Source organism: Amphibalanus amphitrite, unplaced genomic scaffold (genome assembly GCF_019059575.1).
Source record: "Amphibalanus amphitrite isolate SeventyFive unplaced genomic scaffold, NRLGWU_Aamphi_draft 000006F_arrow, whole genome shotgun sequence".
In the NCBI taxonomy this organism is placed as follows: domain Eukaryota; kingdom Metazoa; phylum Arthropoda; class Thecostraca; order Balanomorpha; family Balanidae; genus Amphibalanus; species Amphibalanus amphitrite.
In genome coordinates, this window is record NW_024881502.1 from 258,131 (window position 1) to 273,049 (window position 14,919).

Sequence of the window (14,919 nt, forward strand, 5' to 3'; positions counted from 1 at the left end):
CAAGGTAAGGTCAGTGACCTCGGTTGACCTGTAATGACTTCTTGCACCTGTATGCCTTTTCGGGGTATTTTGATGCCCTGAATTCGAGTTTGCTATCCATTTCAGGCATCGTCGGTTGTTTCTTGTAGTTCATTTTGGGGCATGGTCAGGTCAGTGACGTCACACGCCTGACGTGACCCAACGCACAAATGACCTTGCAGACTTCCGATGCTCCCAACGCATCATTTTTAGAGTTATGACATCGAAATACACACCAAACGATGGAGAATTGATCCAGGATCACGATAGTGAAGGTTTCAAGTCGATATCTCTTACCGTTTTGCCGCAATCGGCGCGGAAATCTGAAAAGTTAGATTTTTCCGAAAATTTGACCTTTGACCGGTCATAAGTAGGTCAAATGTTGATCCAGGACCAAAAAATATACCACCAATCGCGAGATCTCGTTGAGAGCAATCCGTTGGTTTTTTCCGCTAAGCTCTACGACGCTCCATTTTCAACCGCCAGGGGGTCGCACCAACCCCCCCCCCCCCCCTGCATGGGCGAAGGTGGCAAAACACTGTTTACGGGCGAGGGTTAACCTATTGGGACAGCGATCCGCCAGAAACCCACCCCAAGGCAGTAGTTCGCCAACTAAGCTCACCGAGACGGGCTGTCTCGATGGGTTTATACAGTAAGCCTACAGCAAGGCTTAACTAAGGCCCAAACGCTCGTCAAGCTGGGAATGGAGGTCTGAGGTGAGGGGGCGCGTCGGCGGGCTAGGGTGAAGGAATGGTGGACTGGAACGAGGATCCAGAAGCTCTGGGTGGGGTATTTCTTTATTAGGGCTTTAGGGTGCGCTGACTGCGGTAAGGTCCAAATTATCACACCAAATTTTGCCACGACATCTACCGGTTCAGGCACTAGAGAATCAGCGGCCAGTGATATCTGCAAAGACGAAGCATTTCCAACCCAGCTTCATTCTCGGTTTTGTCGAAAAAAAAATAATACCTACCACGCAGTTTGCAGAGGACTGTAGGTACAAAATAGCGGCAAACGACCACTGAAGGTATGAGTTGCGTCTCTTGCGCACTTAAAATATATCTAAATCGAATCTGAAAAGACAAAAAGGCTATAAAGCGGAAATGGTTATTGGTTAGCATTTACACATATTCAAAAGGCACCGTTGGACAAACTGTAGAAGCGCATAGCTGCAATATCAGGTTATGGACATTTTCCTCATGTACAGGGCACAAATTATGGAGGGGCAGAATACTACGTTTGCCCCTTCTCCAAAAGTTTCTTAGGGAACGATGCCTCCTCTGCCGCCCCGTATCCGTCGCCCCTGTAAGCGGTCACTGAAGGCCTGGGTTGCTGCTGCGTCACGCTAACGCTTATAATGCCTCCAAAACTAGGTTGAAGAGAGGGAAACTTCAATTGAGCGCGAACGCTTGTCATTTAAGAAAGGCAACGTATGATAAAGAATAGTTAATCTGGTTACATCTTCAGATGATCGAACGGAATAAACAGGTAGATGGTTTCTTGCCTAAGTTTTGTCACAAATTATGGGGGGGCAAAAAGATACTTTTGCCCCCCCACGAGTTTGCCAGGGGGGCAGCTGCCCCCCCCTGCCCCCCCGAATCCGCCGCCCCTGTCTTGTTATCTTAGAGACATAGCGAAGTTAACGTGGATATATCGGGCAGCTGCTGGACCCTCGAAGGTCATGTGCATATTTATCATGGAGTCTACTCACATGAAATTATAGGTAAGTATTCTCACTTCACACACTTCTCACTCGACTTGATTTAGATGCTAAGTAGACCGTTTCTATTCAGGTTAAGTAACCAACCTGTTGGTGTGCCCTCACGCTCTCAACAGTCGGGTTTGATGGTCTGTTAGACGGCACAGTCGACCAGTTCGGTCACCTGGTGATCTGTGGCAGATCGGATATTAGCTATGTCATTAATGTGGTCAGCTCTGTCCGCGTGTTGTGACATATTATAGTGCATGTATGGCCTAAACTTTTGAATTCATTTTAAAAGGGGGAAAACGCAAGAAATTACCCAACGTTTCGCATTTATTGCTTAGTCATGGGTCCCATGACTAAGCAATAAATGCGAAACGTTGGGTAATTTCTTGCGTTTTTCCCCCTTTTAAAATGAATTCAAAAGTTTAGGCCATACATGCACTATAATATGTCACACCTGTCTATTGATAATCCAAAATCTGTCCGCTTTGTTTGAGTTGTCCCGAGTTTGGGCTGGCTGCTGCAATATCTGACGTGAACTGCATGTGAAGGGGGGGGGGGGGGCGCTGGACTTACCACGGTGTCGTGCTCAGGGGAACAGGACTGCACTTGGCGCATCCGGCCCAGACTGGCCGTGTCAGGCAGATCCAGTGACCTGGGGACAGACACTGTGTCAGGCAGATCCAGTGACCTGCAGGGACAGACACCGTGACAGACAGGCATGCCTCTGCTGTTATCTCTTCTCTCTCTCTCCCTCTCTCTCTCTCTCTCTCTCCCTCTCTCTCTCTCTCTCTCTCTCTCTCTCTCTCTCTCTCTCTCTCTCTCTCTCTCTCTCACTTTTTTCTCTCTCTTTCGCTCTATCTCTTAGTCATTCTTCTTTTGTCATATTAGGATAACATCTTGGCCATGTCTGAACATTGAAATTTTAAGCACGTAGGTATAGTTGTATAATTCTTAAATTCCGATTTCGGACTCAATGCCGTGCTCTGTGTTCGTTTCTGAACAATAACTCGATAACGTGCACCATACCTGGCTCTGGCGAACGGTCCCCTTCCTCGCTTATGGTTCATCTGCATCTCTGTTTTCAGGACGTCAATTTCTCGCTCCCTTTCTATCAACTTCTTCCGCACTTCGTTCATCTCATCCTCGAGAACACTGCGGTTCAACACACGAATCATGCGTCACTTGGGGAAATGGACAGCCTGCGACTGGGGGTCGACCGTTTCTCAGGACGATCCCTTCAGCAGTCTGCATGGCGCATAGTGCGCTACGAATGGTCGGCGATGTGTTATTATTGCTATGTTTCGATGGTGTTTGAATATTTAACATTGTCTTTTGGTGTTACTTCAGCACCACAGGTTAGGCTACTAGGTTACGCAGGTTACTAGACACCGTCCCCTGAGGCTGTGCATTAACCCTGTCTGAACTTCACGAAGAAACAGTGATGCGTAATAGTGTTGTACGAGCATACATTTCCACCACTAGTGCGACGTAAAACGTAGCATTAGTAACATTACTACACCGATATGCATTTGAAAGTGATGTCAAGAGCAGCCTTACTTGATTCTGTGCTCATAGTAGGCATTGGGATCGTTGATATTGGCGGCAGAGTCGAGTTTCCTCAGTTTCGGAGAGGATGGTTTCTGCTGCAGCTCGGCAACTTGAATCCGTAACGTCTCGTTTTCTTCTTCAATCTTTTCTATTTTTCTCCGAAGGGTCGCCGTCTCCTGTAACGGACACAACGCATGCGTTTATGGTCCGGATGTGCAGAACCTTGTTATTCGATAGTACTGTGGTATTAGATACAGAGGAATGCATGGCAATGAATTCACTTTGTCTTTATGCGTATCTGATGCGTAACACGGATATGAAAAAGCCTTCTCTACTCAGTATTCGATGGTTCAAGCGTATGATAATTTTACGCATGAAGCATCATTAAATGCGCACCAGAATCAAACCATTACTACCCGACTTGGTGCTCGGTATAGTTAGAAGCGCGACTGCCCGTCCTCTCCCTCCCCAGCTGACTCTGACAGACACCAGCTGAGTCCTGTGGGCTCACCATTTCGTTCAGCTCGAGCTGAATCCTCAGCTCGTGCGGGGTGAGCTCCTCCATGTCCTCGGCGATGCCCTCGTCGCCATCCAGGGCGCGGTCCCGCGAGCTCCGCCGCCGGTCTAAGACAGTGGCGGGGGACCGTCAGTTGGGCGAGACTCGGGCATGGGTCATAAGAAATCACTGTGTGAACCATTGACCTCTATACTTGAGGTCAATGGTGTGAACAGACACTAACCGGTGGCTCTAAACGCTAACTCATCGTGAATCGCTACCAGCTGAGTCACGCTGTCCTTGTTAAGCTCACTTTTGCTGGCCAGCTTTCTGAGCTGCGCCGTCAGGCCGTCGTTCTCCTCCTCGACCCTGACGAGCTTCCTGCGCAGACCGGCCGCGTCCTGCTCGGCGAAGCGCATCTGCTCGCGCAGATCGGCCTCGCGCTCCAGCGCGTCCTGCAGTTCGCGCAGCAGCCGGCCCTCGTCGCTGGCGGAGGGCTGAAGGCACGGCGCCGCCGCTGAACACGTACCGACGCAAACGATAGAAGAACACAATGCGCATAACGGAAAACAGTGAAAGCGGTATGGCTGCTCGGTTTGAGAGCTGTAAACACCAAAACGAAAAAAAATTCTATATGCGTTGCGTGGTTTAGAAATAGCATTTGAAGTCTGAAGTCGAAGGGTGAATGAGCCGCCATATTTTGAAATTCACCTAATTTTCTGTTTCTATGAAAGGGGAAGACTGATGGAACTCTCACCTGTCTTCTCATGGGCGGCCTTCCACCGGTGGTTTTGTCTTTACTCCGTAGCTGCTCCACTTCATCCCCCAGCTTCACCGACACCTCTTTGGCCAGTTTGAGCTCGGTCTTCAGCCTCTCCACCTGGTCCCGGCAGACGCCACCGGACTCCCTGAACTCCTTCAGCTGCTTCCCCAGCGACTCCTTCTCCTGCTGGGACTCTTCCAGCGAGCGTTCCGCCTTCCGCAGTTTGAACTGGATCACCCTGCCGTTCTTGTTGGCCTGCTCCAGCTGCTTCTTGAGGTCCTGGTACTCCTCGACCTGGTCCTCGCAGAAGCTGTCCTGGATCTCCTCCATCTCGTTCTCCATCTCGGTGATCTGGTGGCGCAGCTCGTCGTTCTCCTCCTGCAGGTCCTCAGCCAGCGACTCGGCCTTCGACAGCCGCATCCGCAGGTCGGTGATCTGACGCTCGGCGCTCAGACCGGGCGGCCGCTGCTGCGCCGCCGCGCTCAGCTCCTGCACGCGCTGCTCCAGAGCGCGCTTCTCGTCCTGCAGGTCGTCGGTCTGCGCCGTCAGCCGGTGGATGGTGTGCAGCAGCCGGACACGCTCCGGCTCGCCGGCCGGGCCCTGCGCGGCGGCGCCCGCCTCGCGCTCCAGCAGCTCGCGGTTGCGCCGCTCGAGGCGGGCCACCTTCCTGCGCTGCTGGAGCAGCTCGCGCTGCAGGGCGGCCACCTGCTGCTCCAGCTGCGGGCCGCGCTCGTCCACCAGCGTGGCGTCCGTGTCGGCGTCGGTGAGCGCCGAGCTCTCAGACGGCGCCAGCGTGCTGAGCTCGTCGGCGTCGACGGCCGCGCCGCGCGCGCCCTTCAGCCGGATCAGGAAGGCCACGTCGGCGCTCATGTCGTCTCCGCTGAGCGAGTCGGGCCGCACCTGGCGCACCGACAGCCGGCTCCGCGGGCCGGCCGCCGGCCGCGGCGAGCAGCCCCCCGTGTCCGCCCCGCTCTCCGGGGACGGGGCCGGGGCAGCCGGCGGCGCCGGGGCCGCCGTCGCCGGCACGGCCACGGCCACTTCTGTCTCAGCAGTGGGGGTCATCTGGCTGGGCGGTACTGCGTTTTAGCTCTCGTCCATCAATGCGTTACTTCACTGGGCTGAGTTGAATCTCTCTGGGTTTGAAATTTTAATCGACCGGCGGCAGTGTCTGGAAAAAAAGAAATGTCAATTAGTCTCACCCCGACGAATGAAAATCCATGGATGCGAACCGCTACTCAGAGGCGGAAAAGTCATTGAAGAAATAAGTGCAGTTAATGGTTGAGAAATGTCATGCCTGGTGGGTCATCGTATGAACCTGATCGACCTCTCAGAATGAGAGAGACAAGGAAATAAAATGGTTCACTTAGGCTACTGATCTTAAGATTTCTATAGCGGCTATCTGAAACAGTCGCAGTCGGTCTCTCAGCGGCTCCCGAGGTCGGGTCGGGATGGTATGCGGGTGGGCTAGGGGGCTACTGTCGCAGAGGGTGGGGGTGAGATACAGTTCTGGAGGACGGGAGGGGTGGGGGAGTTGGTGAGAGGATTGATGTTCTCGAGGTGGAGGTGGGGATGGGGCGGCGCTGCTGTCTCAGAGGTCGGGGGGGGGGGGGTACAGCGCCGGAGGGCGGGGTGGGGTGAGGGTGACCCGATGTTCCAAAGTTGGGGACGGATTAGATCTGCGGAGGGCGGGGAGGGGTGGGGTGATGGGAGAGCCGTTCCAGCGGTCGGGGAGGGGTACAGCTCCGGAGGTCGCCGAGGGTTCGGGTGGGGGTGGCGGCGCTATTCCCGAGGCCGGGCGAGCCAAGGGCAACTGGCAGCACACCCTCTGACTGCGTCACCTGGGCTGGCGTCCAGCGCCGGCGGCCGGGCCGCGCGGTCAGCAGCCGGCAATAGGTATGTCTCCGCCCCCGGCGGACACACAGCCGGCAATGTCAGTAGGCGGAACTATGGTCAAGCGTACCCATTTTCGGGAACGCATTTTCGTTCCCATGTTTGGGAACGATAAACCCAAATATGGGAACGCCATGTAGGCATTATTTAAAACAAGAAAAAGAACCGTTAAATGACGTCCAAAAAATATAAAACGATCGTGAACCGCCTGATATTTGCCTCAATATTGTTGGGAAAGAGTTTGATATTGTAAGGCCCATCGTAGTTTCAAATCCTTCCCCTATTTCCAAAGCAGTCCATCATCCCGGCCGCGAGCCCAAATTTGGGAACGCTCTCGTACACTGGCGCTGCAAGCGTTCATTATTATGGGAACGGCGTACCCAAAATTGGGAACGATTTCACCGACGCCTTTCAGGGGCTCTTTTCATTAACAAGCATCACGTCCAACGCCGTAAATTATTGTTAACGCAACAATCATCAGATGACCTTTCCGGGAAGACCGTCGCATGTTTCGCCGGGTGTTCTGCGTTCTTTTTCCCGTCGATCCCGCAGGGGGCACGCCCCCCTCTGCAGGATTACGTAATTCACAACGCTCGGCGATGCTCAACAAGGTCTTCCATACCTATATCCACCGTCCGCGCCGAGGGTGGAGACATGTCAAGCACCCGTCTGTTTATCACCGATAGTTGACGAGCACAAGGAAGTATCCAAAAATGGGAACGCTGAATATGTTACACCCTCAAAACACCTAGCCCCAATGAAAATCTAGTTTTTTTCCTTTCTTAATGAGTGTAAGTGGCAAAAGGCCTGGTAGGATGGGCACGAGGAATGATCGAAATCAGCATAAAAATTATAAATAAGCCACACAGAGCGACCTATATAAGAGAAATTCCCCCAAAACGATCATGCTTAGAAACACGGAAGACAAAAACCACGCTCATGACGCTCCTTATAAACATGGGTGAAACTTTGACATCACCATTGGGGTCCCAAACGTCCAAGGGGGCCTCCATTTAGTGGGGGCCTCCAAGCAATTAGGGGCCTCCAATTGCGGAAGCGGTAATTTACGAACCACACCAGGGCCTCCTCTAAGAAATTTTCATTAGGGGACCAGAGGCTCAGAAGCCAAACCTGGGGTACCCCCAAATCCAGTTTTGTCATCGGATTTAGGCCACTTATTTTTCGTCACAGCTCTGATGCCATGATTTTTTTTTTTTTTGAATATTGATAAAGAAATGGTAGGTCACCTGCCCCTACTGGTGGATCAAGGCCAGCAGGGTGACATTGTATGTAAATATCCCCCGCGGCATCCGAAATCGACGAAAATTTCTGGCTTTTCACTTTTGACAATAAAACACAATGCCTTTATTATAGAAAAAATTTAACGGCACAGCATTGGGCAAGGAATCTAGCCGTAAGCCGACCCCAGAAAGTGTGAGGGTTAACCTTCGCCTGCACCTGGGGGGAGGGTCGCCACCCCCAAGCTAGTTTTTCTGCTCTACACTTAACATTTTGAAATCTAGAAACCTGATTTTTTTTTTGTATAGCTGCTTTTCTATCTTTTCTCAGCGTCCTTTGAAAATTTCAAGTTTCTGTGGCTTTTGGGTTTGGAGATATGACCTTGTTCTTCAGGTAATGTCATGTCCTAAATGACGAATACCCAATATCTTGCGATGGCTATGGGCCTTGTGAGCTTTTGACACGCTGATTTCGGCTTTTTTTTGCCAGTCTTACCTCCCACCTATCATTGAACATGTTGTTCTGCGATGTACAGATGTCAGGGTCAGGGTCAAGGTCAACCTAGGTCATCTAAAATTATTGCGCTTTAGGCAAGCTGAATTTACTTTTCGTGAAGTTTCTTTGACTGTATGTTTAGTAAAAGGCAAAAGCTTCTCAGTTCATGATCAAGTGTAATAGGGACACACAAACCGATCTGTGCACACATCAGTACATACACAGACATACACAGACATACAAACACATATCATTGACCTTGACCTAACTTGACGTGAAATGACCACAGCCAGCAAATTAGTCGGATAATGTGACAAAGAGCTGTTCTAGCTGGCTTGGCGGTAATACGGCAGCGTCATCGGTATATGATGGGTTGGCCCGCTGCTTGTGTAGGTATCTTATTCGACATCACCACAATTTTTTCTTGCAAGATTTTAAGCCTTGCGGTCAAGAGCAACAGATTCTTTGGGAAGAGACGAATCCAATGATACCAATTTTACCTCATCAGGTCAGTCATTGACCTTCCAGGTCAGGTCAAACTAAAGAATGTTGCTGTTTGGAGTCACCGTTGCCCGTTGGAATATCACGTGCGCTGCTCATCATATACCGATGACGCTGCCGTATTGTGGTGCCAAGCCAGCTAGAACCTCTTTGTCACACTATCCGACTAGGTTTTTGCTGGCTGTGGTCATTTCAGGTCAAGTTAGCTCCAGGTCAATGACATGTGTTTGTATGTCTGTGTGTGTCTGTGTGTATACTGATGTGTGCACCGATGGTGAATGTGTCCATATTACATGAGATCATGAACTGAGAAGCTTTTACCAAAAATACAGTCAAAGAAACTTCACGAAAGTAATTTCAGCTTGCCTAAAACGCAGTATTTTTAGACGACCTAGGTTGACCTTGACCCTGACCCTGGCATCTCTACATCATTGAACAACATGTTCCATGATAGGTGGGAGGTAAGACTGACAAAAAAGGCCGAAATCAAGGTGTCAAAAGCTCACAAGACCCAACGCCAACGCAAGATATTGGGTATTTGTCATTTGGGTTATGACATTACCTGAAGAATAAGGTCATATCTCCGAAACGAAAAACCACTGAAACTTGAAATTTTCAGTGGACGCTAAAAAAGGATAGAGCAGCAGCTATACGAAACATCCGACTTCTAGCAATCAAAATGTTTAGTGCAGAGCAGAAAAAACTACCTAGGGTGGGGGGGGGGGGAGGGTGGCAACCACTGCCCCCCTCCCCCCATGTGCGGACGAGGATTACCTAAGTAATTTGAAAATCAGGAAAATAATTTATTAAATCAGGTATTCCAACAGAGTCCCGCTTTTTTATAGGTGACCTCCGATTTGTGTTGCATCTAAGTTGCCCAGGGGGCCTCTTATTTGTAATTGTAGGTACAGTACAGAGAGCCTCCTACTTCGACTACTTGCACAGAGAGCCTCCTAGTGTACATACAGCTAAGCTTCTACAGGTCGAGAGCCGGTCTCTTGTACGTACAGAGAGCCTCCTGCTGTTACAGAGGGCCTCCTGTTTGTCTAGGGGGCCTCCTATTGGTTAACGGCGCCTCCTATTTGTCCAAGCGGCCTCCTATTCGTCTATGGGGCCTCGTATTTGTCCAGGAGGCCTCCTGTTTCTCCAGAAGGTCCCCTAGTTATCCAGGGGGCTTCTATTTTCCAGGGGGCTTCCTCTTTATCTAGGGGGCCTCCTACGTGTTCAGGGGCCTCCTATTTGTCCAGGGGCCTCCTATTTATCCAGGGGTCTTTTATTCGACTAGGGGTCTCATATTTGTGCAGGGGCCTCCTATTTGTCCAAGGGTCTCCTACTTGTCCCGAGGCCTCCTTTTTTGAAGGGACTCCTTTTTGTTAAGGGAGCTTTCTATTTGTCCAGGGGGCCTCCTATTCGTACAGAGGGCCTCTAGCTCCTACTTGTCCATGGAGCCTCCTATTTGTTCAAGAGGTCCCCTATTTGTCCAGGGGGCCTCCTATTTGTCCAAGGGACCTGTTATTTTTCTAGGAGGCCTCTGTCCAAGAGGCCTCCTATTTGTCCAGCGTGCCTCCTACGTGTTCAGGGGGCCTCCTATTTGTCCAGGGGGCCTCCTATTGGTTAAAGTAGCCTCTTGTTTTCCGAGCGGCCTCCTATTTATCCAGAGGGCTCCTATTTTTAGGGGGCCTCCTCTTTATCCAGGGGGCCTCCTTCTTGTTCAGGGGGCCTCCTAATTGTCCAGGGGGCCTCCTTTTGTGAAAGGGGCCTCCTATTTGTCCAGGGGGCCTCCTTTTGTGAAAGGGGCCTCCTGTTTGTCTAGGTCTAGGACCTCCTATTTGTCCAGGGGGCCTCCTATTTTTGCAGGGGGCCTCCTATTTGTACAGAGGGCCTCCTACTTGTCCATGGGGCCTCCTATTTGTTCAGGGGGCTTCTTTTTTGTACAGAAGGCCTCCTATTTGTCCATGGGCCTACTATTTGTCTAGGGGCCTCTTATTTGTCTAGGGCCTCCTATTTGTCCAGGAGGCCTCCTGCTTGTCCAGAGAGCCTCCTATTTCTCCAGGGGGCCTCCTATTTCTCCAGGGGGCCTCCTGTTTTCCAGGGGCCTCCTACTTGTTCAGGGGGCCTCCTACTTGTTCAGGGGGCCTCCTACTTGTTCAGGGGGCCTCCTACTTGTTCAGGGGGCCTCCTACTTGTTCAGGGGGCCTCTTACTTGTTCAGGGGGCCTCCTATTTGTCCAACAGGGCCTCCGATTTGTCCAAGGGGCCTCCTATTTAAACAGAGAACCTTTTATATGAACATCGGACCTCCGTTTGCAAAGTAGCTGGTGCGTCTCGGGGGCCTCCACTATTGGGGTCCCAAAATGACAATTGGGGTCCCAAATGTTCGCATTGGGGTCCCACATGGGACCTCGAAAGTATACAAAGTTACACCCATGCTTATAAAACAACGCTAAATAGCTAGCATCCAAATAAAATATGTCTTTCCGGGCTGATAAAATACAGCTGAATAATTTTAAACCACTGAAACTGAGTTTACAACAGTAGTTCGGTAAAATCACTGACGTTCCACGCGGTCGTGCGCCCCGACACCAAAAGTCAACAATACCTATTACCTCGGGACTGTCCGCGTGTTCGCTTGCATATGTCAGCATCTGGTGTCGCTAGTATGAAACTTCATGACCAGGCGAAAATTATTATACTTGACCTCAAAATGTAAAAAACGCTTCATTTTCCTTTAAATTGCATGTTAAATGTAGTATAAGCGATGTGTTCACCATTCCGTCATTTCAAAAAATCATTAAAAATATCATTCGACGGTCAATTTCCTTGTTCAACGGTCAGATTCAAGATAATTTTATAAAGACTTAGTAGATACTTAAATTAGCGTGCACTTTTTTGAGACGTGATGCACTAATGAGTTTTAGTGGGCGAACGGCCGAAAAATTACCTTCCGTTCCCATAAATGGGAACGCCCGTTCCCATATTTGGGAACTCCGTTCCCAAAGATGGGAACGTTCCTATATTTGGGTACTCATGACCATAGTTCCACCTACTGATGTGTCCCCAGCCGGGCCGCGCGGGCAGCAGCCGGCAATAGGTATGTCCCCGGCGGACACACAGCCGGCAATGTGCCCCGGTGGGCACACAGCAATCAGCCGGCAACCCATTCCCGGCGGCCAAACGGTTATCACCCCGCGGTAGCAGTGTCAGGACTGCGGCCGTCCAGGGCATCAGATCCAGCTGCGGAAATGTTACCACAGGTGGAAGCAATGAACCCTCTGTGCCGCCCCCCCCCCCCCCCGCCCCGGTCGGTTGTGAACCAGTGCTGTGGGGCAGTGGTGGCCCGTCCCGCTGTGAAGCAGTACAGTAGGGCTGTGGTATCCCTTACCCCAGACCGGGTGTGGACGGGCTGGTGCCGCTATAAATATGCCTGATGGACCCGGCCGAGGCCACTGCACAGCCGGTCACCGGGGCGCCGCGGTCGCGCTATACGACGACCAGAGACGGTTACTCCGACAGGAGGCACACAAAAAGCTGTCGTTCTGACCGAGGAGGGATAAAGGGAAGGGACAAACCAGCAGGCAGGTAGCCGTCCTAACCAGAGAGGGAGGGATACAGACAGTAAGGCAGGCTACCGGTAGATGTTTTAGCCCTCGCCCATGTAGGGGGGGGGGGTTGGTGCAACCCCCCCCCCTGAGGTTTTTCGGAAATAGTGCAAAAACGGCGGCGCGCAGCGCCGCCAAATTTTGGGTACCTTATGGGGCAAACCTTGCGCATCTTTTGATAAAAAATTTGACCGGGTCATGTCAGGTCACGGAGTTATGACGTCACAAAGGGAACAGCCTCCGGCCGGATTTTCACAAACTGAGTGCCAACGCCCGAGGTTTCCTGCCGGTGGTACGGACATCGGTTGATGGATCGTGATGAAACTTCCCATGCATGTTGGGGCAAGTATTGGCTATCATATGGTATAAGAAATTTGACCGGGTCAGGTCAGGTCACGGAGCTATGACGTCACAAGAGGAACAGCGTCCGGTACTATTTTTGAAAAGCGCCCGAACCACTATTTTGCTAATTCTTGTCACCTCAATGGGAATATGCAGCAATATTAGCTTCTATAGGGAGCAAATGGACATCCCAAATCCAAAAATACAATCAGATTTCAAAAAATTAAATTTTGATTTTTCGAATTTCTGCCGCCGACTGTGACCTTGCCGACTTCCGGCGCTCCCAACGCGCCATTTTTAGAGCTAGGGAAACGAAATACATACCAAACGATAGAGAATTGATCAAGGAACACGATAGTGAAGGTTTCAAGTCGATATCTCCCACCGTTTTGCCGCAATCGCCGCGCAAAATTTGAAAAAGTCTATTTTTCCGAAAATTTGACCTTTGACCGGTCAAAAGTAGGTCAAATGTTGACCTAGGACCAAAAAATATACCACCAATCGCGAGATCTCGGCGAGAGCAATCCGTTGGTCTTTTCCGCTAAGCTCTACGACGCTCCGTTGTCAAACGCCAAGGGGGGGGGGGTCGCACCAACCCCCCCCCCCCCTGCATGGGCGAAGGTGGCAGATCGCCGTTTACGGGCGAGGGTTAGCGAAGGGAGGAAGGGAGGGACACAGCTGCCGGCAGCCGCCGGGGGAGGGAGGCAGGGGCAGAGCTGCCGGTAACCGCGGCACTGGTCGGGGGAAGGAGGGATGCAGCTGCCGGTAGCCGCTGGGGGAGGGAGGGAGGGAGACAGCTGCCGATAGCCGCTGGGGGAGGGACGGAGGGAGACAGCTGCCGGTAGCCGCGGCACTGGCCGGCCGCCAGCAGTATGATGCACGCTCCGGTGGCACAGTGGGCCGGCGTGCCAGGGATTAAACACACCCGTCCGCCGTCCAATCGATACAGTAACAAGAGCTGATCCGCGCCCCAGCCGGCCCGCGTACATCCGTGCATACTGCATATGTAGGGCGCCGCGCGGGCCAGACCCGGGTCAGGGCGTCACGTTGGGCGCCGCGCGGGTCAGACCTGGGTCACAGCGTCATTGCTGGCCGCCGCGCGGGTCAGACTTGGGTCACAGCGGTACTGAGTGGGCCGCGATGATCATATCCGGGTCATGGCGTTATGGAGGGCGCCGCGCAGTTCTGAATGGCTGGATAGAGAGGAACTACAGTACAGCCAACAGGCCCCGGCCCGGTGCAGAGTCCCCAGGGGCACTGTGACGGACAGAGGTCTCTACTGCGGGACTGGCAGGGTCCCAGCGCGGGGTAAGGCCATGACTCATGAGTGCCTGGTAGAAGACGGGTGTTGACGTTGAGTGATTCGTTCTTTTGTACCCACTAGTACTGACGAGCCTGCGGTTTGTGTATGTAGGTATACTATACCTATTGGCTATTACATATTGCATAGTATCTAGTCATCTGAAGAAACATATAGTTCGAAATGCGGCCCAAACAGCGCCCCTTGGCTAACACCGGATGCCGGCGCAGCGCGAGCTAACGTCTCACCCTTAGTAAAATGGTGAAATAGGAGACGTTCCCCTCTGGCCAGGAAGACCAGACATGAACTCGCGCAGGGCAACGCTACGCTTCTAACCTGACGTTAAATCGGAGAATACATCGGATCACTGATCTCTGCTATTGATCACTGATCATTGTATGAGGGCTCACCTCAACTTGTACTCTCTTAGGCCACCTCTCACACCAGGCGTACTGGTGAGTCTTGATAAAGCCGGGCACTGTTTTCAGGCAGAGATGGCACCTCAAATGCGGACGTCGTCACGGTTGTAGGTATACCTTTCAGTACCTACATATATGTACCTTAATCACTGCGACTATTCACTGAATCTCTAACTCCTCACAGACCCCGATCACGTGCCCGCTGTCACTCTGGGTGACCTGTAACCTGTTATCGATCACACCTCCCGCTGATCGGTCACTGATTCAGTCACACATGGTCACCGGTCAACGGTCACCGCACCTCGGTCACACTCGCAGTCTGGCGCCCCTCGGTCACACACAGTCACCGGTCACCGCGTCTCGGTCACACGGTCACCAATAACCGCCTCTCGGTCACACACGGTCGCCGACAGACGCACCACCAGTGGGTCGCGCCGGTCCGTCCGACCCTACCAGCGCCGCCGTGCCGCCGTTCTCCGCGGAGTCCGTCCGACCCTACCGGCGCCGCCGACCCTGCCGTCCTCCGCGGCGGCTGGCCCGAGTCGGTGCCGACGGCTCGCCCGAGTCAGTGCCGACGGTTCGACGGGATCGGCCCGGTGAGA

General features: G+C 52.2%; 1 protein-coding gene across 1 annotated transcript in view; it reads right to left on the reverse strand.

Moving 5' to 3' along the window:
• The window catches only part of LOC122377790 (trichohyalin-like), a 31,061-nt gene extending 16,243 nt beyond the window's left edge, over window positions 1-14,818 (reverse strand). Inside the window, exons 1-7 of the mRNA XM_043358210.1 lie at window positions 14,309-14,818; window positions 4,528-5,701; window positions 4,084-4,267; window positions 3,786-3,898; window positions 3,284-3,450; window positions 2,753-2,878; window positions 2,300-2,378 (exon numbers count right to left, since the gene is read on the reverse strand). Coding sequence (XP_043214145.1) covers window positions 2,300-2,378; window positions 2,753-2,878; window positions 3,284-3,450; window positions 3,786-3,898; window positions 4,084-4,267; window positions 4,528-5,595 — 1,737 coding nt within the window. The 5' untranslated portion in view covers window positions 5,596-5,701; window positions 14,309-14,818. The remainder of the gene's footprint in view (window positions 1-2,299; window positions 2,379-2,752; window positions 2,879-3,283; window positions 3,451-3,785; window positions 3,899-4,083; window positions 4,268-4,527; window positions 5,702-14,308) is intronic.
• Window positions 14,819-14,919: the final 101 nt, after the last annotated feature.